The sequence below is a fragment of the Mauremys reevesii genome, linkage group 11 (genome assembly GCF_016161935.1).
Source record: "Mauremys reevesii isolate NIE-2019 linkage group 11, ASM1616193v1, whole genome shotgun sequence".
NCBI classification, from domain to species: Eukaryota; Metazoa; Chordata; order Testudines; family Geoemydidae; genus Mauremys; species Mauremys reevesii.
The window spans coordinates 37,569,434-37,592,763 of NC_052633.1; the positions used below are offsets into that span (position 1 = coordinate 37,569,434).

The window sequence follows — 23,330 nt, forward strand, 5'->3', positions numbered from 1 at the left end:
CCACACAGTTTAAGATAGGTATTGCTGTGTGCCCCTGGCAGGTGTGTGGGGGTTCGTTATTAACCCTGTTCTAACAGCATTGTAGAAACATGTTCTAGACTAGTAGAGATTGGGGAATGCATAGCAGTTTGGTTAGCCTGTTTCCCAGGGAGGGAAAAAATCCTACGTCCTCTGGCCAGGGAAACCCAGTTTGTGTTCAGAGAGAGACCAGCTGGGATTATTAATTACTTCTATTCTGGCTGTGCCTCAAACTGTGCTAAGTACTTTCCAAGTACAGAGGAAGATACAGTCTTTGTCCATTGAACACACAATCTGTGGAACTGGACTCTAAGTATGTTCCAGCTGGGCATAGTGTAGCTCTTGCCCAGACCTAGTGTAGGCTAAGCCAGGCATGTGGTCTGGGCTTAGCCGACACCGCGGTGGCTAGGGGTAGGTGGACAGGAGCTACATTGAGTGTGGGGGAGTAGACTTGATCTTTCTCCTGTACAGAGAGCTGGTTGGCAGATCTCATCTGGGCCAGATACTGCAGTTCTTCAGTGGCTTCTTCCAGGCTCCCTGATAATTAGCTCGAACTATAATTTGCCAGCTCCACCCATCCCAATGAGCACCTGTTTAGATGAAGTAGGAATGAAGCTGATGAGTGGCTGCAGTAGCTGTGAGAGACAGATCAAGACTAGAAGGATTCTGGTGAACCCTTCTCCGTGATGGGATTGGAGATAGAACTAAGAGGTTGCAATGACCGTGAAGGAGGGGAAGCATTAGACATTTGCAGACCATGGATATGTTACAGCAGAAGCAGCACAATGCTTCATACAGATGAGCATAGTCCCCACTGAGCTGAAACAGGCTCCCACCCCTGTCAGCCTCCCCCTGGAGGAAGACACCTGAGAGATTAAGATGATTCACCCATTTCTAATCATGTAAGGGAGGAAATAGATTCCTTTCACCTCCCCTGGGGTAGCAAAGAGAGACTAGTAAGGGAGTGGGGAGACTGGGGAAATAATTGTGTGGGGGGGGGGGATTTGAGAAGGAAGAGAGAGGAGGGAACTTGAGCTGAGTGGAAGCAGGAAATGAAGGTGCTTGTGAGAGGAAGGATTTGAATAACTTATTTTTTTACATAAGAGACTGAAGAAAAGAGCCAGCCAAGCATATAACCATGGAACAACATGGAGTGAAGGAAGGGAATAAAAAACAAGGGAGAACAGCCCTTAGTCCTCAGCTGTGCCTGGTATGGTATGTGCTGGGTGCATCTGAAGGGGAGGAGCCTCAGAGCTCATCTGGTTAGCTCTGAGCCCAAGGGGCCAGGGTGCCTGGAAGGGCAGAGTGAGAGCTGGCCACTCTTTCTCCTGCCCCTAACACTATCTCTGTGCTGGGGATGGTGTGGATTCTCCTGCCATGGGTTCTCAACCTACGGGGTTGCAAATAGGTCCAGGGGAGGGGAGCATCTTTGACCACCACCCTCCTTTTCTTTATGGCTAGATAGGGGTCTTGAAACTGTTTTCTGTTGTACAGGGTCATGGCATGGAAATATTAACCACTGCTCTATGCAAAGAGAATTCCTAGCTGGGAAGATCTGCCAGCTTTCCATCCCCCTTGTGCCACGTGAGTGGGGCCTAGGATTGACCCATAGTGTTTAAAATAGGTCCGTTTGCTGCTAAACTACATGTTACAGAAGCAGATATACCTGCACAGTATTCAAATACATTTTTGTGATTGTTTGTAAACTTGTTTGAAGAGGTGGGGGGGGGTAAAGACTATTCTTCAATGGGTAGAAGAGACTTTGGCTTGCTAGCTGTGTAAAAGGGAAGATTCTAAAGATCTTGTGATTTTATTGTTGTCAGTGCAAACTATGTACTCTTTCTAATAGCTACTTCTAAAGATGTTGCTTTATTTTTGGAATGATTTACTATTGAGTAAAATAGAACATCTTTAACTGTTAATGGCTAAAATCAAGCCATTTTAAATATTTTTTTTATTTTGACTTCCATGGGTCAAAATATTTTTGATTCTCCTTTTTTATCTCTCTGATATTTTGACCTACTATTGTTCTCTGGTTGTAGCAAACGTATGTTGTTCCTCTAGGCATCTGAATCAGAGAACTAGGGGAAGAAATGGTTCATAGTGAAGCTTTGTGAGAGGCATGCTGTGTTCAATGTTTAATATTAGTGGGCCAAAGATGTAAAATGAAGATATGTTGGATTTTTGGTTCATGCAGGGGTGTGATAGTCACCTTAACTAGATCCAGCATCTTTACTTATAGGATTATAGTATCAGTGTTTTTCTTTTTAATTCATCAGCCTTCAAGTTATGTAACCAGAGCATCAGCAGAGGAATAATAGAATGAATGTGTGCAAAATGCTGTTACAGAGAAGATAGCTTGGTGTGTGAATGCATCTTGGATCTGTGTCTGAAAAATATTAGCATAGTAATGCTTCAAGTGCTGTTTCTCATACAAGTATGGCCAGACCTTCAGTGCTCAAGCTGTAAAGAGCGAGATGGTTTGCTTGTCTTCCTCTCCTTTGCTTTTTCCTCTATTCAGCTGAGCAGCATAACCACCTCTCCCTGCAGATTTTAAGTGTTGGCTTGAAAAAACACACATGACCCAAAACACCAGCAGCTATTGGTCTACATATATATATTGCTATGTGATTGTTATGACTCCTTTTCTTTATCTTTACCTTTCTATTTCTAAGGCGCCTGCCTGCCTCTAGGAACAGTGGCCATTTTGTTAGGCACGGTTCATACAGCATTCATATGTTACATTGGAGATGCACACTGTGATGGTTCTTGGGGCATCTGTGGACCGGGAGTCCCTTTGTTACCTCTGCCTCTGGTGAGAGGGAGTCTTGCTTGTGATAGCTGGCTGTCAGCTCCCTGTCACTGCCAGCCCTTCAGCCACTCAAACACTCTCCTCTGGGCTATGCCAGCCCTAACTTTCCCTTGTATATTAATAATAGTTCTCTTGACTTGTTCCTCTGTGATATTTAGTCCATGATATTGGCTTCTCACAGAAATTGCAGATCCTCTGCACCTGAAGGTGCAGCGTACTCCAGGTTACCAGTTTTCTTGTAAGCCACTGATCCTATAAAGTATCAGAGGGGTAGCCGTGTTAGTCTGGATCTGTATGAATACCCACTTCTTCAGATGCATCTTCTTGCATCTGAAGGATCCTATAAAGCCCACTGCACTTGTGAGCACTTTGATAAAACAAAAGTAAGCTTGTTTAAGAAAGAATAAAGATTTAACTAGAAGTGAGAGAAAGCAATGGAACCAAATGGTTACAACTCAAAACAAAATCATAAAATGCAAACTTACCAATAGTTATCTTTCCACTCTAATATAGCAGGTTTTCCTCCCAGAGTTCAATCTGTTGCAGAGCTGGTTGGTTTCATAAGAACCAGGATCCAAAAGTACTTGAAAGCTCCCCGCTCCTCAAGGGGTTTCCTCAGTGAATGGATCCAGAGTGCCTTTCCTTATGCTGTTATACTGAAACTGTCTTTATTCCTAACCAGGGTGATCTCCTGCCTGCTGTAATGTTCCTTTTCACCTCCATGTTGTTTCAATAGTTTGTGATTGTGTCTCATGGTTTTCCATTGACTGTTCTGGGATGTGGCAAGGGTAGACAATAGAACCTTGCATTACCTCACTGGCTGACTAGGGAGGGTTGACAACTCCCTCTTGCTTGAACGGGTGATCAAGCAGACGTATTACCTCCTGGGGACCAAGTCCTTAAAGCAGTGATACTCAGACTGAGGTTTGTGAGCCAGAAGTGGTTCTTTAATGTGTCCCCTGGGCTCTCTGCAGAACATGATATTAAAATAGTGTGATTTAATTATTAACCAATCAGGATGCTTTTACTATGTTATTAACCAACTGTAATTGATAAAATAATACTTGGTCAGTCATTTTGCTGTGAGAATTATATATATAAAGGAAACAAATTCACACTACTATGTCTCTTTTAGATAATGTTGATAACTAATTTGGCTCCTGAACCACTGAGGTCTGAGTATTGCTGCTTTAAAGCATATTTTCAATATAAACATGTAATTCCTTAAAAATTACCCATACATATATCTCGCAATGACTCTGAATCTTGATAAGTTATGAGCTTTCTGTAGATATGTTGCACTTTATGGATAAATAGCCTGTAAGACGTGTTTGGTGTAGTGAGTTTGTCGGGGCTGAGGTGAAAGTTGTTTGCAAAGAACAGGGGACCCTTTGGCAATGGACCTCTGTGTCCCAGTGCTCACTTATGTAGACTTTGCTCTTATACATTCTTGTTTTGTTGTTTACTTTTTAGGTTTACTTTCAGCCTGAATGGCTCATAAATTGCTACTCTTTCTGTACAGTGAAAACCATAATGGTGAATATTATTCTGTATGTATCTGAGAAATTTTGAGATGGGCTAATTGAATCTCTTAGTAACTGTGTTTTAATATTCAAGTGAACAAGGATAAAATATGGACTTTACTGTGCATGGGTGTATGCAAGCATGCATTTTGTACATCATGGCCACCAGTGTATTTTTTTCAAAGATCTTTGTTTCTTATGGAATGAGAGTCTTAACCTGAATGCATTGTGTACAGGAAGCAGCAAGGTGAAACTGACTGGAATTGTGGATTTTGAAGCACTGTCAGGCCTCAGCACCAACAGCAAAATTCTAAGAAGTTTCGCTTTGCTGCTCTCTGGCCTGCACAATGAAACACATGAAAAGAAAAATAACAGGTGGAGACTGCATGAGAATAGGAGGAAGAGCTGGGAGAAAGGGAAACTGCACAGAACGGAAAGGGAGAGTGGAGAATATAAAGGGAGAAAAATCCTATGTCGGGAGGGCGGAGAACACAGCTGAATGTGGTTGTGGGTGCCAGTTGCCTAAAGCCACTACTTTATTGAGCCTTTTTGATGGTGTCATAGCTCTGCTCCCGGTTCCTAATGGTGCACAGCTGGGACATCATCACTGAAATGGACATGAATTCGTATGGCCATTACGTCAAATGGCTGGGGAGGGGAGGGGAGAGAGTGTTTACAGTTTGTTCCTATTTTAAAGGGAGTCTGTGGGAAAGATGTGAAGAGAAGCAGTGAGACTGACAGGGAAGGGCCAAAAGAGAAAATGACAATTTTAAGCTCTCTGCTCCCTTTCAGTGTCAGTCCGTGGGCCTCCAGCACTCTAAACTGAGTGCCTAGGGTAAGGACTAAACTGGGAACTGTTGATTTCTTTTTATAATAAAAAATGATATTGATATAGCTTTTGGGGCACAAAGTGCTGCTAAAAAGGCAGCCTGGTTTCCAGGGCACAGAAGGAGGGAAAAGGGATCTTAACAATTCAGGAAATCTTATAAGAGTGAGTGAGAATTTCACTTTTTCCCTACTCTTCTGATCCTTTTCCTAGGAAATATTTTTCATGGTGGAAGGATACATTGCATGAACACTGCCAAAATTGTTTGTATACAATAGTTTCATGTTAAATTTAAAAGCTAACATGCCATCCTCTGAAAGCACTAGGGTATGCCACAATGTACAGCACCAGGCTATTTGTGCACTTCTTTGGGGGGTGAACTTGTCCAAGGCACGTACCGATAACCTGCTAACACTCCTAAAGTGGCTTGGTGCTGTAACAGGAGCTAGAGACAAACACCACAGAAAGGAAATAGAAAGAGAGGCTGCTTTGTGACAGTGCAGAGTGTTTGGTGCTCACGTGGGAGAAGAGACTGTGATTCTGTTTTCCTACAGCAGTGGTTCCCAACCAAGGGTACGTGTATCCCTGGGAGTGCGCAGAGGTCTTCCAGGGGGTACATCCACTCATCTAGATATTTGCCTAGTTTTATAACAGGCTACATAAAAAGCACTAGCAAAGTCTGTACAAACTAAAATTTCATACAATGACTTGTTTATACTGTTCTATATACTATGCACTGAAACGTAAGTACAATATTTATATTCCAGTAGATTTATTTTATAATTATGTGGTAAAAATGAGAGAGCAATTTTTCAGTAATAGTTTGCTGTGTTACTTTTGTATTTTTATATCTGATTTTGTAAGCAAGTGGTTTTTAAGTGAGGTGAAAATTGGGGGTACACAAGACAAATCAGACTCCTGAAAGGGGTACAGTAGTCTGGAAAGGTTGAGAGCCACTGCCCTACAGTATAGAAACAAGGAGGTTCCATGACAGCTACTGGCATTTGCGTGAGTTTATGGGAGGACCAAATGCACTGTAGGTGATGGGGATTTTTAAATCTGTTACTAATTATACTTTGTTGTTATAATTCCATCTAATGTACTTTCACTAATTTTATATGTAAATGCTTGTACATCTTTAAATGTCTGCTGTGCTTGGTGCTGCTACACCGAATGCGCAAAAAGAGTCCTTGCCAGGAAGAGCCTTTATGCTAAGGACCCAATCCTGTAACCATGTAACATGTGAGTAATTCTATTCATGTGAGGAATGCCGTTGAAGTCGGTGGGACTACTCGGATGAGTAAAGTTACTGTTGTTCATGTGGTTGCGGGATCAGGCTCTAGCGGAGCTTATGATCTACTCGTGTACCATATTTGACAGTGTTTCTTAGGTATTTTATCAGCATTACCTTTTCCTACCATTTGATACCTCATGTGGGGAAAGTAGTATCTGTTGAAAGAATAGGTTCTATATTTGGTAATGAAGGCAAGAACATGTCTGAAAGAAAAAGACTTTTCAAGCAGCATGCTGCTGGCTCAAAGATTCCTCAACAAATTCTGTCGTGCTCTGTCTCTGAGGCGTGTTGCCCTCTTGCCAGCCTAAGCCATGATGGATCAATTCAGGAACTGCTTGAGACTCTGCACGATATGCTTCAATGTCCTCTTTCTTCTCTTGAAGAAAGATGCAGGAAAATGTCAGAGAGAATTAACAACTTAGATGGGCGGGTGGCTAGAATTGAAAACTGTAAGGAGATGATTGAGAGCAAAGCACTATCCCACAAGGAAACAGTTACTCATACTGTGACGGTGGGGTTAGACAAGTTTTTTAAAGTACTGTGCAACCCCCCCCAAAGAAGAGGAAAAAGAACATCAAAATAATCTGCAGCTACTTCCAGGGCACCACCATTAATGATCAAAATAGCCCCAAAAGACTACTATTTAATACTCCATGTTATAGAGTACCACAACATCTAGCCACTAAAACGAGAAGCACTCTATAAATACAGTGTATAATGATATTAGGCTAAAAATGAAAAAAAAATGGGATGGTGGAGGGGTTTATGGTGGATTTTGCAAATTTCATCAGTCCTCAACCACTGATGTTCAGTCCCCAGTAGAATCACAAAACCACTCTGACAATTGGTAGGCATGGGCATCTCAATCAACTTTTCCTTATAGCTCTTTTACTGAGTAATCCAGAATGCAAATACATGAAATTGCTCTTAAATCTGTTTGAGTTCTGCCAATGCTAACATAGGGAATCCCATCATTGACCTGGCCCTCTTCATTTTTCCTCTGCAGAGAATGCAAAATGAATTTTGTATTGCCCTCACAGTTGCATTACATTTCCAAATGGTGAAAAAGTGTTAATGTAAAAAATCTCCAACAAGAAGGGAAAATGTTTCCCTAAAACTGTACAGGGACAGAGGCAGATTGAAATAGGCCCCATATTTAGGCTGTATTAAAAACAAGAATTTACCCACAAAAAGACAATATCTGGGTGAAAGACCTTTAGATAAAACCCATCACTAATGATACAACTAGTTTACTAATGTGTATTTTTAGTATTTGCATGTTTGTTCTGAATGAATTTGCAGGGAGTTAATTGAGTTAATTCCATGCCTTGCCATTTTTTATTTTTTTATTTGGTGTAGGTCCTTGAACCAGGGATGTAGCAGAAACTTTCACTGAAAGGTGGAACAGAGTTAAGTTTATTTTGAAATGTATTTTGTTAAACATAAATAACCAAATAACAATGGAAGTACAACTCCTCTATTAACTTGTGTTAACTAAGGTGTTTCTATGTGAGTAAGGAAGGATGATCTAGTGAGTGCTGAACTGGGACTCGGGAGACCTGAGTTCAATTGCCACAAATCTTCCTGTGTGACTTGGGACTAGCTCCTTCATCTTCACCTGTGCCTCAGTTCCCCATCTGTGAAATGGGGATAATATCCTCCCTATCTCACAAGTGTTTTGAGGATAAAATCCATTATGGGTGTGAGGTGCTCAGAAACTATGGTAGTTTTAAATCTTAGGTCATTGCTTTGATAATAAACACTTCTGGAGATCTGAAGTGTTGGTCTTGTTCAATAGTAATATATCATGAGAGATGACAATACTTCATCTTGCAAATTGTAAATATGAAAATAATTGTCTTCAGGAAGGGTTAATTGCAACAGTGAAGATGCCTGTGTTTTCAGCAGTTGGAAGTGCTCATTGTATCTCCATACAATACATGTAAAACAATTTTATATAAAATTACAACAGGAGATGTGAGATACTCTACAAGTTTCATCATCTTTCCCTAGGAAACACTGGCCTAGACTCAGTTTTGGGTGTCTATTGAAATGTCTTCTGTGTTTCTTGATTGAGTGTTTATACTGATGACGAAACTGAATTTGGACAAATGATGGTTGATTCAATGAGAATATGGAGGAAATGTATAGGACTTAGCTCATTATCCTGGCTTCCAATTTTTTGATGCGAGATTGGCTGGTGCAAAACAAAGTGCTACAGTCAGCTCCATCAGCCTGCCTGTGGGAAATACTCAATTAACATTTTTAATTCTTATTGATTTCTATTAGACCAGAGCACTATCTGGCTGTATTTTCAGAAGTCAGCTAGTACAGTACCATTAATTCTTTTTAATGGGAAGTTACTTTTCCCCCAAATCAACAAAAAAGGGAGCTGACAAGGTTCTGTTGGACATTTAGAAACCCAAGAAATGGTTTTATATATGACTTTTTGAAAGCCACTTCTGAGTGGTGCTTTTTCATTTCTTGCAAATAAATGATTAATCTCTTGACTTGTATGAAGTGATCTAGCATTGCCTGGTTCACTATTGACGACATTATAGCAGACTAGAGAATCATAAGGATTTAGACCTCAATTCAGGAGAGCACTTAAGCATGTGTTTAACTTTTAAGTCCATGCTGAGGTCCCACTGACCTGCGGCCTTAGTTCCTTGGAAGAAAGCAGCACTTCAGAAAATGCATTGTCCCCTCCTGAATAAAATTAACTTTCAGATTTAATTGACTAATTTTATTACGCGTGTTTGTCTTTCTAGTAATAATACTAGAGTGATTATCATTTATCCGAGAATATAATGGCTCCAGTGACTAACCTTAGTGTCACTAAAAAAATGTAATACTGCTAAATATCTATGATTTTATGGTAGTATTTAACCTAAAATGGGTTAAAATGAAAGTTCATTTGTTAAATTACATATCTACTATTCAACATGAGCATTGACTATAATTTCTTATACCCTTAACTGTTGAATGACAGAGTGGAAAAAGAGACCTACACTTCTAATTTATTTTAGACCTGTTTTAAAAACCAGGGAACGATAGCTGCAATATGTGGAAAAGGATGGATATTTATTTTTCCATAAAATTACAAAATGTAACTGGTTTAGAAGATTATAACTTAATTTCATTGCTTAGAGACCTGGAGATTCCTATTCGTGCCAGATCATTAATATTCTCTCAGCAACAAAAGACTAAAGAAAAACAATCAAAAATTCGTAACAGCATCTCAGACTAACATCATACATGTATATCAGCAAGAGGGGTAATAATGCCACACAGGACCTAACTTCTGTTGCACTGTCAAAAATGGGCAATGCTCTTTTTCTTATAATTAATCTTTTCAGAAGGGGGGAGAAATAGTGGGATTTGGCTGCCAAATTCTTTCATTATTTCTTTCTTTTCTGCAGGGTATGAAGGACTGAGAAGTGGTAGACATGGGGATGGTATCCAAGGGAGTATATGTGCATTTATTTCCTGAGCAGCTAGAAGCAAGATGGCTCTCAAGATCAGCAAACTTTCCTTCCTACACAACGTTAAGAAGACTAAAAAGTTCATGGATGATATTTTTAGAGAGGTGAGCATGCCAAGCAAAGGAGGGTCTGAAGTGTACAGTGTAGAAGATAGTTGTAGATGAAAGATAAGTTACTGTGGCAAAGGGGGAAAAAGACAGCCATCCAGAAGAGACTGTGAATATTGAAGTGCAATAGTTAAGACAGTTCCTCCATCCTGTAAACACTTGATGGCAAAGCAAGCCTGCAGAAATTAACTAAACAAAATCAGTTGCCCCATCAAACATGCCCTGACTCAAGAAGAGGAAAGAAATGGATATAACAAAAAGCAAGCATTAAAGTATGCGTTGGGGGACTATGTACTCGGAAATCTAAGTGTTGCAGTATGCAGTCTTGATTGTGCATTTCTCAGTTTCCCTTCTGGAATCCCGGGTAGAACAGAGACCATCATAGAAGGACACACTCCTAACTGGAGCTGAAAAGCACCTGTTAGCACTAGCCTGTGTTGGAACCTGATGACAAAGAAGCAGGCTAGTGTATTTTATTTAAGCTGTAATAGAAGAGCAGCCATCCTGGGAACCCTTGACAACTTTCAGAAAATGCACTAACAGACCTGTCAGTTCCCAGAGAGCTACTCAAATAGACAGTGAATACAAAGTATAACTGGTTACTCAAACACTCCCATCCTTAAAGTCCCACATTCCCACTCCGAAATGCCCATCTCCTCAAAGAATTCCCATCCCTTGATAGCACTGGTACCTTTGGAGCTGCCATCCAAGACAGGAGACTGCCTCACTCCCAGGTTCCAAAAGTGCATGACTACCACATGTATCTGGGAATTGTCACTTCTGATAGCCTAGCAGAGCACTAGTGCCAAGGGACACATGCTGCCCCCTGAAGAATGGGACATCCTCTAAATCCTAGAGCTTGGAAGCATGGGAGGGGACAGAGAAGCCTCCAAATTGCACCCTACAGGAGTAGAGGTCCATCATGGTGATGATCTGGGTGTTTTATCCCTGCCCATACCTTGCTGTAGCAGTTCTGAGAGTCTGAGCTGCTCCTCTGTCCGTTCCTAGGGCTGGGGGTTGAGGGGGAGGTCACTGAGTTTATGATGACCTCATGCACTTCCTGCTGGAGCTCAGGGGTGGGGAAGCTGGGTTACCTACTCCACCCTGCTGTAACAATTGCTTCATTCTAAGGGCTGAGTTTATCCCAGAATCTGAGCTGTTCCTCTTCTGCTACATCTTCTATATGGGCAAACCAAACTCTGCATGGAAAAAAATCCTAGGAAACTGAGAGTGGGCACAGTTGTACATTGCTATGTAGGAATCTCTCTTGCAGAGGATGATAGGGCCCTTGGACATGAATAGTATGCCAGATTACAAATGGGATTAGATGTTTAACTACAGTGAATCTTGCTAACATAAACAATATTAAACTGTGAGACTGGAGAGCAAGAAAGAATTGCCCACATTCCCTGGGAAACGGGGATCTTGGATTTCTCCCCCACGACCACTGGCTAGGAATCATCAGTTAGAATATGGTGAGAACGTCCCATACCTCTAAATTTCCTACAACGGTGGCTGATTTTGATAGAACTTTTGTCATTCCTGCCATCTTGTGTTTCAGTTCATCAGGTGTGAGAAATCAGGAATTACTTAAGAACGGGATCTCAAAAGTCCAGCCAGGCTTCACCCATTCTTAGCGTATTGTAGGATATGGCTACTTTGAAAAAGTTGCTGATTTCAAGGATAGATGTTCTCCTCCCTTTAAAAAAAACAAACAAACCTGCCATATTCTGAATCAGACAGGTATACACTAGAAATCTGACAGAAAAAAAACTTGTAGCATGTGCACAAAAAATAAAGAGCACTAACCTCTTTTTTGGGGTGGGAGGGGGTGAAGGAGGAAAGGATCAACTCATAGGTGTAATTTGACTTCAATATTTGGAGGGGCAGTTCCATTCAGGCTAATGGGGCACATTGGGGGAGCGCAAATTCTTGCAGTTTGGGGGAGAAACACCTGGCCTGCGCCTCCTCAACTATGCCCATAGATAGATTAAACCATTCTAGGGAAAGATACCCAATGTTAAGGGTCAAATTTTGTACAAGGCAGTTTATGTGCAGGATTCCCAATCTTCTTAAGTGCAATTTATGCTATTGAAAATCAGACTTTAGAATTATGGAATAAAGGATATATTGAAAATGTGTCCTGATCCTGCAAACATTCATGCCAATGCTTAACTTTAAACACTCAAGTAGTCCCATTGACTTTGATGGAATACTTGCATGAGAAGAGTTCAGCATGTGCAAAAGTGTTTGTGGGATCTGGGTTCTGAGATGAAATCCTGTCCCCACTGACGTCTCTGGGTTTTCTGCCATTGAAGTCAATTAGACAAGCACTTCACCCTTAATTTGCAATTAACTGTCAACACAGTCCTAGGAAGAATGTTGTCATTTTGGAGGGTTTTTTTAAGTTTATGAAAACAAAGTAGTACTTCAATAATCTAGATTAATCTGGCCCTCAAGAAAGAGAGGCAATTCATTGAAAAATATTTTTAGAAAATAATACAGAATTGTTCTAACTCCTATTAATTTTTAGGAGTAGAAGGACACATGCAGAAAGTACAAACATTTGAGCGTGCTATTATACTGGGAAGGCTGGCAAATAATGCTGGAATAGGACCAGTTTAAAATGACTGGGAGTAAACTGGCGAATGGTCTGAGAAGTAGTCACCTAGTCAATGGTGATCTACAGAAGTGGTAGGGGAGAGGTGGTTTTATTGCATTATTTTAATAAATGATGCACACAGAAGGCCTGAAGTTGGCTAGGTTTTTTTAATCTCATTAATGTTTTACTCTACCAAGATCAGTGTGAAGTTTTTTTGTTGTTTTAAGTCTCTCAGATGTGATATTTTCAGTCCTTAAGTGAGGAAGTAGAAGGATGTTGAATTTTCCTCCTAGGTGTTTCTCAGTAAGAGAGCTGTTTTTATTACCACCTATTTAACTTTGACGGACCCCAGTATTTTACACAGTCAACTGAAATTGCCAACCTCTGTCAGGTATTTCTTGGTATTTGTGGTGATTGTAAACCTGGTTGTCACTATTTTGCAGGAAAAACAGGGTAGACATATGAATGACTAATGTGTCTTCCATTGTGGGTTTGTTTGTTTTTTTTAAATCCTTAACTTCTCCCCCAACCCAACCCCTTCAGCCTACTTTATAAATCATAAAGAAGCAAAAAATGGCACAAACCCTATCCTCTTTCCTGATCACTTAAAAAAAAAATTATGAAGTAGTAGTGAAAATAGCAAAAGGTTTATACATTAAGGTGGATCTCTGTACCTGTACAGATCAATTTTCAAGATCAGGGCCTAAAGGGTGTCAAGCTCCAAGGAACGGTTTAAGAAAAGGAACTGTAGTTGATACTGGATAGAAACTAAGACCCTCAGTTCACTGTTCCGTACAGATAGGAAAATTCATAGAACAATGGAATTTATCAATGGCAGGGAAAAAACACGTATCAGAAGCAGCTGTAAAAATGTCTACTAAGGTCACACCTAGGGCATCACGCACAACTTTAAGTATTATTAGTGTTTGGGAGGAGAAATGAGGTAATCCAATGATTCTACAAGAGACATCAGTTTGAGAGTTAACTAGTTTATTCATATAACCAAAGAAAAGTCTCCAGTTGATTGATAGCCTCAGGTTTTTATCTTTGTCTCCAGGACCCAGTCTCTTCTAGCACCATGTTGTGGATTTGGAAAGCTGGAATTTTGAAATGGAGGCCATGTCATGTGAGTGGCTGGCCCTCATTTGATTGTACTCCAGTGTTACAATATAAACGTGTATAACAAAAAAAAAAACCTAATTTTTTTCTTACAGTGCCTATTGTGTACTAAGTTGCAATGCAAAATATTTAAAACTCCTAGAAACTTGCTGTTTAATCTTCTCCCTGTAGAAATGTTAGGCTTGTTTTACTTTCAGATTGCACCCCTTCCTGGCACCTACTGGTTGAATTCTCCTTTTAAGGTGTTTTCTTTTATCATGTGGGACCATTTCACTGGTATTTTCTAGTAGAGGAATGGCTCGTCTGCCTTCATGATTGAGAAGGTTTAAATTATTTTAATGGAATCAATATTACTTAACATAAAAAAACCCTCTTCTAATTAGAAGGTGAAGAAACGGAGAGGAAACGAGATTTGCCAGACTCAATGTAAAATAACAAGAGATGAATTTTTCCAGCAGGTAAGTCTCCACTATTTCTTTATTCCTATGCCGCTGTTATGTGGAGGGTAGAAGGATCGTCTGATGAACATTTTTGACAATGGGAGCCACAATTATGGACCTTTCCAGCAAACGCTTTACCTGGTGTATATTCATTTGCAGCAGTATATGTTGTGCCTGGTAGTTTGTAGGATCAGGTCCTATTAAGAATATAGTCCATTGTGATAACATTGGAGGGGACAAATTGAAAAAGGACAGAGAAAGCAATGTGGATAATAAGGGGCCCAGAGGTTAACTCCTAGGAAGTTAGAAAAATTAGATTTGTTAGTTTAGTAAAGTGGAGATTACAAGGTGAAATGAATGGGTAATATCCTGACTTCTGTGATCTCACCTGTCAAAGTACAGTTTTTTTCTCCCTGCCACCAATAAAAATGTTCTTGCTTTGTCCAGAAAGTGAAAGGAGTATAAGACCACTTTCTCTTTGTAGAAAACAAATTGCTGCTTTGCATTATCTGATAATGTTACTTTGGTAACTTATTCTGTCTACTAATTAAATGATAAAGCTGCTCAAATTTTAGAGGAAAATAACTAATGTACTTTTTATTTACATGTATTCATACAGAATCAAAAGCCAAGCAACAGGATGAATAAAAAACTAAAATGTAAATAGCAAACTAAACTTTGAACAGTTACTTCTCCTTAGTAAAAAAGAAACTACTAAGTAAAAGGGAACAAAACTTGTCCTGACTCAACTGTTTTAAAACAGCGCTTTCCCTACACAGCTGTACGAACACAGCTGTAACTCCCAGCGCTGCACATCTGCAAGTGTAGCCAAGCCCTAAGGACTGTTTCAGCCCCTGGCAGTTCACTAATGTCCCAGATGATAGTCAGTCCCTTTATTTACAATATATAAAGTCTGAATCACAGAGTCTCTGATGGTCCTACTCTTTGGAGATCTGTCACTTATGCTGGCTAAGGGTCAAAATCTCATTTGTGAAAACAATGTAGTGCTGTGTGCACTAGTGTCTGGATACATGCCTTGGATAGCTATTCTCCTGATGACTTTCATGTTATGTCCACATGGGATACCTCACACTGACCTCCAGCCAAATGCAGATAGTATCCTGGGAACTGGTGCAAACCCATCTTCTCATTCTGGTTTGCTAATTTCCTGGGGCCCAGTGGACTTTGATTTTTCCTGCCTCCTGGCCAGCCCCTCGTTGAGTCTGACTAGATCAAATGGAAAAAATGGTATTCGTAATCAGCTGTAGGGCTACCCACTTGAAACATGGGCCAACCTTGCCAGTGGCTTGCTCCAAATGCTAGCATTCTCCTTGACCTACTTGCTAACAGTTAGTCATGGCCCTTGTTGGCTAGCAAGAGATAGACGTCAGTACTTTCACAACTGCCTTATCCATGCAGAACAGCAATCTACCCTTCTAAAAGGCAATTGTCCTTTAAAGCAAAAGAGCCTTTCAAGTCCCATTACTTTGACTGGGATTTTCCTTGCAGACAGAGCTCCTGCATGAGCTTTATTTACCAGGCCACTTCCCTGGGCTGCCTTCTGACACTCGGATAATTCTAGGATGGGGAGTGTCCAAGTACCTAGAGACCCATGGCAGCTTGAATACTGAGGTGGTGCTTTTCTGGCTTTTCAATATTCAGATTATTATCTGAATTACTGTAGCACCTAGGACCCCAGTGTGCAGAAACACAATAAAAACTGACCCAAAGTACTGCCTCAAACTCAACTCTGCAAACTGGTTGCAAACTTCCTGCTCAAACAGCAACTTATCACTGGACACGTGGTTGTCTTCTGGGCACCAATGTTGTGTTCCTGACCAACAGCCCTCCCTGTTGACTCTCACCAGCAGAGGGATCCTTTTTGTGACTTCCTCAGCTAGAACCAGACTTCAAGGTTATTGAAGTCGATTGAAGGATTCCTATCCATTTTCAATGGGCTTTGGATCTGGTCGCTAAATTGTTGGTCATGCAGCTGGCTCAAACTACTACTTGCTGGCTTCAAGAGGCCTTTACAGTCAGCCTGTTTTTGGCCCCACCAACATCTCTCTCTGAAAACTGGTCCTCCTCCAACTTTGTTATGCAAATAAACCCCGATCTAGTAGAAGGAAAGGGGAGAATATTTAAAAAATAGCAGCTACAGGCTCTTTCTCGTTTACTACAGCCAAAAGAAAATTGCTGGTAGGAGAGAGGGCTGAAAATCAGGATGGAGTTGGGCTCTAATAAGTTTGCCTCTGACCTATGTTACTGCTTTGTTTTTAGTTGTGCTGACAATGTGCTTGGCACTTAAACACAAAAGAATGCATGGTCCTCCGAATTTTATTACATTAAACAAAGGACTGAAATACAGGAGGGAAAGTGAGAGGATTTTAAAAACAGTCTCTGTGTGGTATCTGGACTTTCCTCTCTGAGTAACTTCTTCAAGCACAAGACTTGTTTCTGCCTTTTCACCCTTTAGTCAAAGCTGTATGATTTAAGATGACTTGTTTAATTGAGTCCCAACTGATTCTTTAACTTCATCTTAACTCCCAGCCTTCAAAAGTAAGAGACCCTGGATGTCAGCTTCCCTAGTGACAAAGAACACATGCCACCTTCAATTTTTTTTCTCTTTCTCATCTTACCTAGTTCTATTCTAGGATACTGCATAACATGCACACCTTCATTGAGGTATAATGTAACATGAATGTCCCAAAACTATGAATTGAACAAGTATTTTTTAAACAAAGGTTCTGTAACTTAATTATGGACCACCAAAGATAGCAACAGAAGTAGCAACTGAATATCTTTAGAAAAGAGTTACACCTCTACCCTGATATAACGCGACCTGATCTAACACGAATTTGGATATAATGCAGTAAAGCATCGCTCTGGGGGGGGAGGGGGCGGGACTGAGCACTCCGGTGGATCAAAGCAAGTTTGATATAACGTGGTTTCACCTATAATGCAGTAAGATTTTTTGGCTCCCGAGGACAGCGTTATATCGAGGTAGAGGTGTATGTGCAAGTAGAAGGAAAAGACATTTTCTAAGTATTAAAGGTGACAGAAGAGTTATGTGGCTTCCTATTGGAGCTCTTCTATCTGAGTTAGTACTGAGCTGATATTCTAGCACACTCACTGTGCTGTTGTAGGAGCTGTAAATTTGATGACGCTTAAATTACAAGTGGCCAGGACATTGCTTTGAAGTGACACTTCTGCAAAAGTTGGTGTTTTAGTGTTCTGCCCATATTCCATCTTATGTAATTACATATGACCTTTCTAAACTTCCTCTTTAGTTCAACAATGTATATTCTGCACTTCCTGTCCTGAACTCTTACTGCAAGAGTTGCTACATTCACCCTAGAAATGCATGTATTTCAGAGGTTAATGGAATGAGATTATATAGATATAGGACTTTATTCAGCCCTGAATCACATCTGCTTTCTCCCGTGTTGGTGTAACCCGTTAGCAGAAAGCCTATTGTAGGGCGCCTGCATTTGGCCATAAACAGCCTGAAAATAGAGGCACTGGTTATGGCCAAGTTGTCCTGGAGTATATGGTGACTCGCTGCATCTGCTGGGTAACCACTGCTGGCTTGATTCCTGTGGAGTCTAGATTACAATTCATAGCTGCCTTCCGGAAGCTGGAGGTGGAAACACCACCTACCCTTCTCTGACAGTGAATCCCTCTATTAGACCACAGCAGCCCCTTCAGTCCTGGGGGTGCAATTTGCACTCCCTGTGTCTTCAATGAATCAGGCTCATAGTATATAATGCATTTGACACTTTGGGGGAAAGTCACTCTATAAATTGTTGCATATCTCATCGCTACTTCCTGGACTGTTCTGGCTATGTAAATTTGTTTATGATATTAGAATTAGCTAGAGAACTTGTTCTTTTTTTATCCTGATTTGTTTCTTTTTTTTGCCTTGAAATTTGTCTCCTCCTGATCTGACCATTATAGAAAATACTTAGAATTTTAATAACAGTTGTTTATTACCAATAGATTTTTTTCCCTTTCAGGCCTTTTTTTTAGACACTTCACACATTTCTTTGCAATTTTTCTTTCATTTCTCAACTTACCCTCTTTTTAACACTTATATTTATCCTTTAATATTACCAATCCTCCTTTTTACCTGATTTTTTTTTGTATTCCTCTGCAGTGCCCCAGGAGTTTTACTTGCTCTGATGGAAAAAGCTATTTCCACTTCTTAAATGGGCAGAAGAGAAGCTGAGGGAGCTCCACCCTGGGACTGAACACGATTGATAAGGGAATATTCCAATTAGAGTTTGGATAGTTGGTGATAGTTTCGCATTTGGGCTGAAGTCATGAGAGGATGCGAAGACTGATACAGTGAGAAAACAAAATAATTTGAAAGAACAAAGGGAAAACAAGTCTCTTGTAAAAGAACCAGGAAAATAAGCACTGTAGTAGTGGGGAAAGAAGAAAGTCTAGAAAAGTAGGTTTAAGTTAGGTAAAATAAAAAGTAGCTTACAAATAAGTTTGGCTAGTACTAAATCAAGCACTTAAACAGAAAAACTGCTTGAACAAATATATACTTTTCATAATGAGTAGGACAAGTAACTTGCCTGGAATCAATAGTCCCATCAGCAAAGATCCTGCCATTAATAACACTTTTATCTGACCAGGATTTAGTTTGCAGACTTTTGTTTGTTTGTCAAAAAACTGGACCTAATACTGTTTCCTGTGGCAAGCCCCTACCCATCTCTGTCCTGATCTTTCATTTGTACAGCATCTCGCATAATGAGTGCTGAATCAGGATTGGGGTCTCTGGGAACTATGATATGGATATTAAATTACAGTCTGTAGCCACTTTCTGACCAGTGTTATGAAGCCAGTTTTTATCTAATGGACTCCAAATGCTTACTCTAATAGATAAACATAGTAAATAATGTGTACTGCAGCACTCACTTGCTGTAATCCCTGCCTCAAAGGAAGTTGGACTTCTGGGTTAGGGAAGATACTAGAAATGTTAATTGGAAATAGACTATGAGGAATAACTTGGTTACCTAAAGAAAGCTGATTTGGATTCACAAGAGGGTGATCATTCCTATCTTCTAGTGCAAAAGAATTCCTTGACCAAGTGACACAGTTGATCAGCAGAAGATATGGTCATAATTTATTTTGGATTTAAACAAATATTTTGATACAAACCACTCATTTACAATGCGTTAACCAAATACTAAGTTTGGCCCCCTGATCCTGCAATTGGATCTACTGTAGGTGTGTGGACCCTAACTTCAGAAGTTCACCTGCATGGATCTGATTGCAGGGCCAGAACCTTAGATATCAGAACTAAAATGGAACACATGTTTGGATGGAAAGATTACACATCAGCATTGGGATCATGAATGAAAGAGCATACAATAAACTGATAATACAAAACTGGAGGGAGGAACAGTCAATATAAAGGAAGAATTAAATGACTTGAGTAAACTAGCAACATATTCAGAATGTTGGTAACAATTCAATATCAACAAATACAGTAAGTATAAGCTAAGGACAGGTAAAACAAAACAGTATTTTAAACAGCAGAAATTATTCAAGTCCTATGTAACAAGTCATAGCTGGAACATTATGTAAATTAGAGGTGACCTGTAAAGGGAGAAAAGTTGGACTTGTTCTCTTTTTTTGCTGCCTTATGTTATATAGCAGTGGTTCTCCACCTTTCCAGACTACTGTACCCCTTTCAGGAGTCTTTGTCTTGCATACCTCCAAGTTTCATCTCACTTAAAAACTACTTCCTTACAAAATCAGACATAAAAATACAAAAGTGTCACAGCACACTATTTTTGAAAAGTTGCTTATGTTACCATATAAATATAAATCAATTGGAATATAAATATTGTACTTACATTTCAGTGTATAGCATATAGAGCAGTAAAAACAAGTCATTGTATGAAATTTCAGTTTGTCCTGACTTTACTAATGATTTTTATGTAGCCTGTTATAAACCTAGGCAAATTTCTAGATGAGTTGATGAACCGCCTGGAAGACCTCTGACTACTCCCAGGGGTACGTGTACCTCTGGTTGAGAACCACTGATATATAGAATACCTAAATAGGTATGGCACTTTTCCTCCCTTGGCTTGTGTCTTAAATTAGAAAATCAGGTCCTGTTCTAGGCTAGAAGAGTGTACACTGTCTACACTACAAAAATATTTATAGTTTGACAGAGCGTGTCAGCAACATGTGCTGACAAACTGTATCTGAACACTGTCTGTAAATATAAACATACAAACTGCTCAACTCCAAGTCTCATATGTCAGCATTAGGGTGAATTTTCCTCCCAATTTCAACTCTCATTTCCAAGAATGTTGTGTTCATAAGATATAAAAATTATATACTCCAAATCATATTAACCAGCTAACTATATTGGATGTATTGTTTCGCTTCCCAGCAACAGATTCAAGGATGAAATCCCAACAGAAAAAGCAAAACAAAAATAGAAATTCCAAAATGGAAAAGGTTTTTTTTCTGCTCTTAAGAAAAATGAATTGTGAAAAATGGTTTTGGGAGTTTAACTACTTATTGGTAAAACACTTAGGATAAAACTACAGAAGGAATTCTCAGCACGGTAACTGAGGACAGCTAAGACTGGACCTATTTCTGGAAATGTACATTGAAAGGGAAGGTGGAGATGGGGAAAGATCAGGCTATTTATTCTGATTTAAGTTTCTCTCAATAAGTTTCCTGAGTAGAAACTACTACAGAGGCTAAGCCTCCCAATAGGAAAGATGGCTAAGATTTGCAAGAAAATGATGTTGGGGCCCATTTAAAAAAAAGACATAGGGTCTGTCTACACTGCTGGAGCCCAAACATCTATGCTGCAATTTTCTAGCCCTGCAGCCTGAGCCAGCTGACACTGGCCAGTCATTGGTGTTTTACTGCAGCATAGACATACTCCACGTCTCAAGATTCTGACCAGGTTTCTGGACTTGCTATTAGCCTCCGTTTTTCAGGAATTCTCTTGGTATGACCCAGGACCTTTAGAAACTAAATGCAGAGATTCTAGGTCAGTGCAATGTACACAGTGTATCTTCAGTGTAATTCCCTATGGTTTACATTGCATCAAAGCCTGGAACCAGAGAAGAGTTTTGGGCCTCCTGGTGTCAGCCTTCTAGTCTGGTGGGTTCCCTCTAGGAAGAATTTAGATGGGGTAGGGAGATGATGCATTGAGGTGTCCACCTTCCATGTCAAATACCTATGACTCCTAATATGTAAGCATTATTAACACACATGCCAGTATATCATTATACAGTGCTTTACAGAGTAAAACACATTCCCTGAATTTATAATCTATGGTTTCTTTAAAAAAAAAAAAAAGCCTGTTATGTCAACTGCAATGCAACATATATCAGGAATGATACATGAACAGTCTCAGGAGTTCCTCTTAGGTAAGCAATGGTGACAAAGGATTTAGGCTTGAAAAGGCAGAACATAACCCAGTGCTTCTATATGCACTTGCTTGATTTAGTGGCTTCAAAGAGAACACTAAACATTTAACATTTTATCATGTGTAACATATAACTTTCCATGCAGATATTAAATCTTATTCAGAAGACATTGTTTTTAATGGGCAGAAGCAACAGATCAGCAAGCCTCAAGTATCACAGATGGACCTTTTTGGACTTAGATCTGACGTTTCAACCAGAGGTGGATTTGTCAGAAGGTTCACAATTTGCAGTAGCAAACTCAGGATTTAAGGTATGCCTAGTGTGACTAACTCTGCTGTGAAATATATCTTGGCTTTGAGTTAAAATATGAAATTCTGTTGCTTTAGAGAATCAGTAATCATGGGGGAGTAGATCTTTACGTTTTTAAGGGAAGCATGAGCAAGTGAAGCATTTATAACACACGTGAGTTTCCCACCATCATGGAGTTTGAATGCTACAACAAAGAGGAACTGTACACACAGGGCTTGTCTGCTTGGGCCCAGCCATTTTAAAGCGTGTGCACTGCTACGTTAGGAAGCTGTACCCTCTTACATGAATCCGCTCCCGTCGTAACAAAGCCCCTGCTGCATTTCAACTGTACTAACTACTTTGTGGGTTTTTTTGTAAGGCGCTGCCTGCCGCCGCCGCCGCCTCCTGGGAGCGGCTGTCACAAGCTGTGAGTGACAATGCGAACGAGGGAGATTTCAAACCCCGCTGCGGGGAGAGCGGAAACGTCTCCCACGAATCACTCTCACGCCCCAGGCCCGCGGGGAAGGGACCGGCTGTAACCAGGCCCTGCCAGCGGCCCCGCACCGAGCGCGCAGCCCTAGTGCAGGCGGCAGCAGCTGGAGCTGCCTGCCCGGAGCGCTGGCTCCGAGGGTGCAAGGCCTTCGGGCGCCCCCCGCCCCGAGGGAGCTCGGGCGTCGCTGCCCGCAGGCTACCCCAGAAAAATCCCCGTGGGCGCCGCGCGCTGCCGGGGCCCGTGCGGGCGGAGGGCCCAGCCGCCGACAGCTCCGAGGAGCCCGCTCATTGTTTCTCACACAAACCCAGGCAAACAGGAAGCCACCTCGGCATGCCCCCCCGCCTTAGCAGAAGAGCGACAGGCGGGGCGGCCAGTGAGAGTGTCGGTGCTGGCGCAGCGCAGCCAATGGGAGCCTGCGAGAGGGGGAGGGCGGGAGTTCCGGACTGGCAGGCGGGCGGGCGGTGGTGGTGTCGGCCGGGCCCCCTCTCCCGCTGCAAGCCCCACCTTTCGGCTTTCCCGCACCGTCAATCAAAATAGGAAAAAAAACTCGGAGTAGGCTCGGGCCGCCGCCGCCGCTTCAGCCCGTGAGCACAATAAGCATGTCCCCGGCGGCAGCCGCCTAGCCCCAGCCGGCGGGGCCTGTGTGCGAGCCAGCCAGCCGGCCAGCCTGCCTGCCTCCCGCCCAGCCAGCCGCTCGCACTCACACCATGACCGGTACGTACGCACAGAGCGAGCCGCCAGCGGGGCTCCCTGCCGCTCCTGGTCCGGCTCTGCGCTCCCCTCCGGCCCTGGCGCGTCTGCGTGTGAGCGAGGCGAGAGCGACACTGAGAGCAGCAGGAGGAGCAGGGGGAGGAGGGAGAAGAGGGGCAGGGGCAGCAGCGCGGGGAGGAGGAGGAGGAGGAGGAGGAGGG

General features: G+C 41.4%; 1 protein-coding gene and 2 long non-coding RNA genes across 3 annotated transcripts in view; 2 read left to right on the forward strand and 1 right to left on the reverse strand.

Annotated features, from left to right (window-relative positions):
* The first annotated feature begins 1,283 nt into the window (after nt 1–1,283).
* LOC120374543 lies at nt 1,284–18,677 on the forward strand. The gene is made up of 4 exons (XR_005586140.1): nt 1,284–1,642; nt 9,896–10,062; nt 14,170–14,244; nt 18,383–18,677. It is a non-coding gene; the product is annotated as an uncharacterized LOC120374543 (long non-coding RNA).
* Nucleotides 13,822–23,286, reverse strand: LOC120374544. The gene is made up of 2 exons (XR_005586141.1): nt 23,142–23,286; nt 13,822–16,342 (listed from the first exon to the last, which is right to left on the reverse strand). It is a non-coding gene; the product is annotated as an uncharacterized LOC120374544 (long non-coding RNA).
* Nucleotides 22,849–23,330, forward strand: part of SP3 (Sp3 transcription factor) — a 30,878-nt gene continuing 30,396 nt past the window's right edge. Inside the window, exon 1 of the mRNA XM_039494334.1 lies at nt 22,849–23,133. Within this exon, the coding sequence (XP_039350268.1) occupies nt 23,127–23,133 (7 nt within the window). The 5' untranslated portion in view covers nt 22,849–23,126. The remainder of the gene's footprint in view (nt 23,134–23,330) is intronic.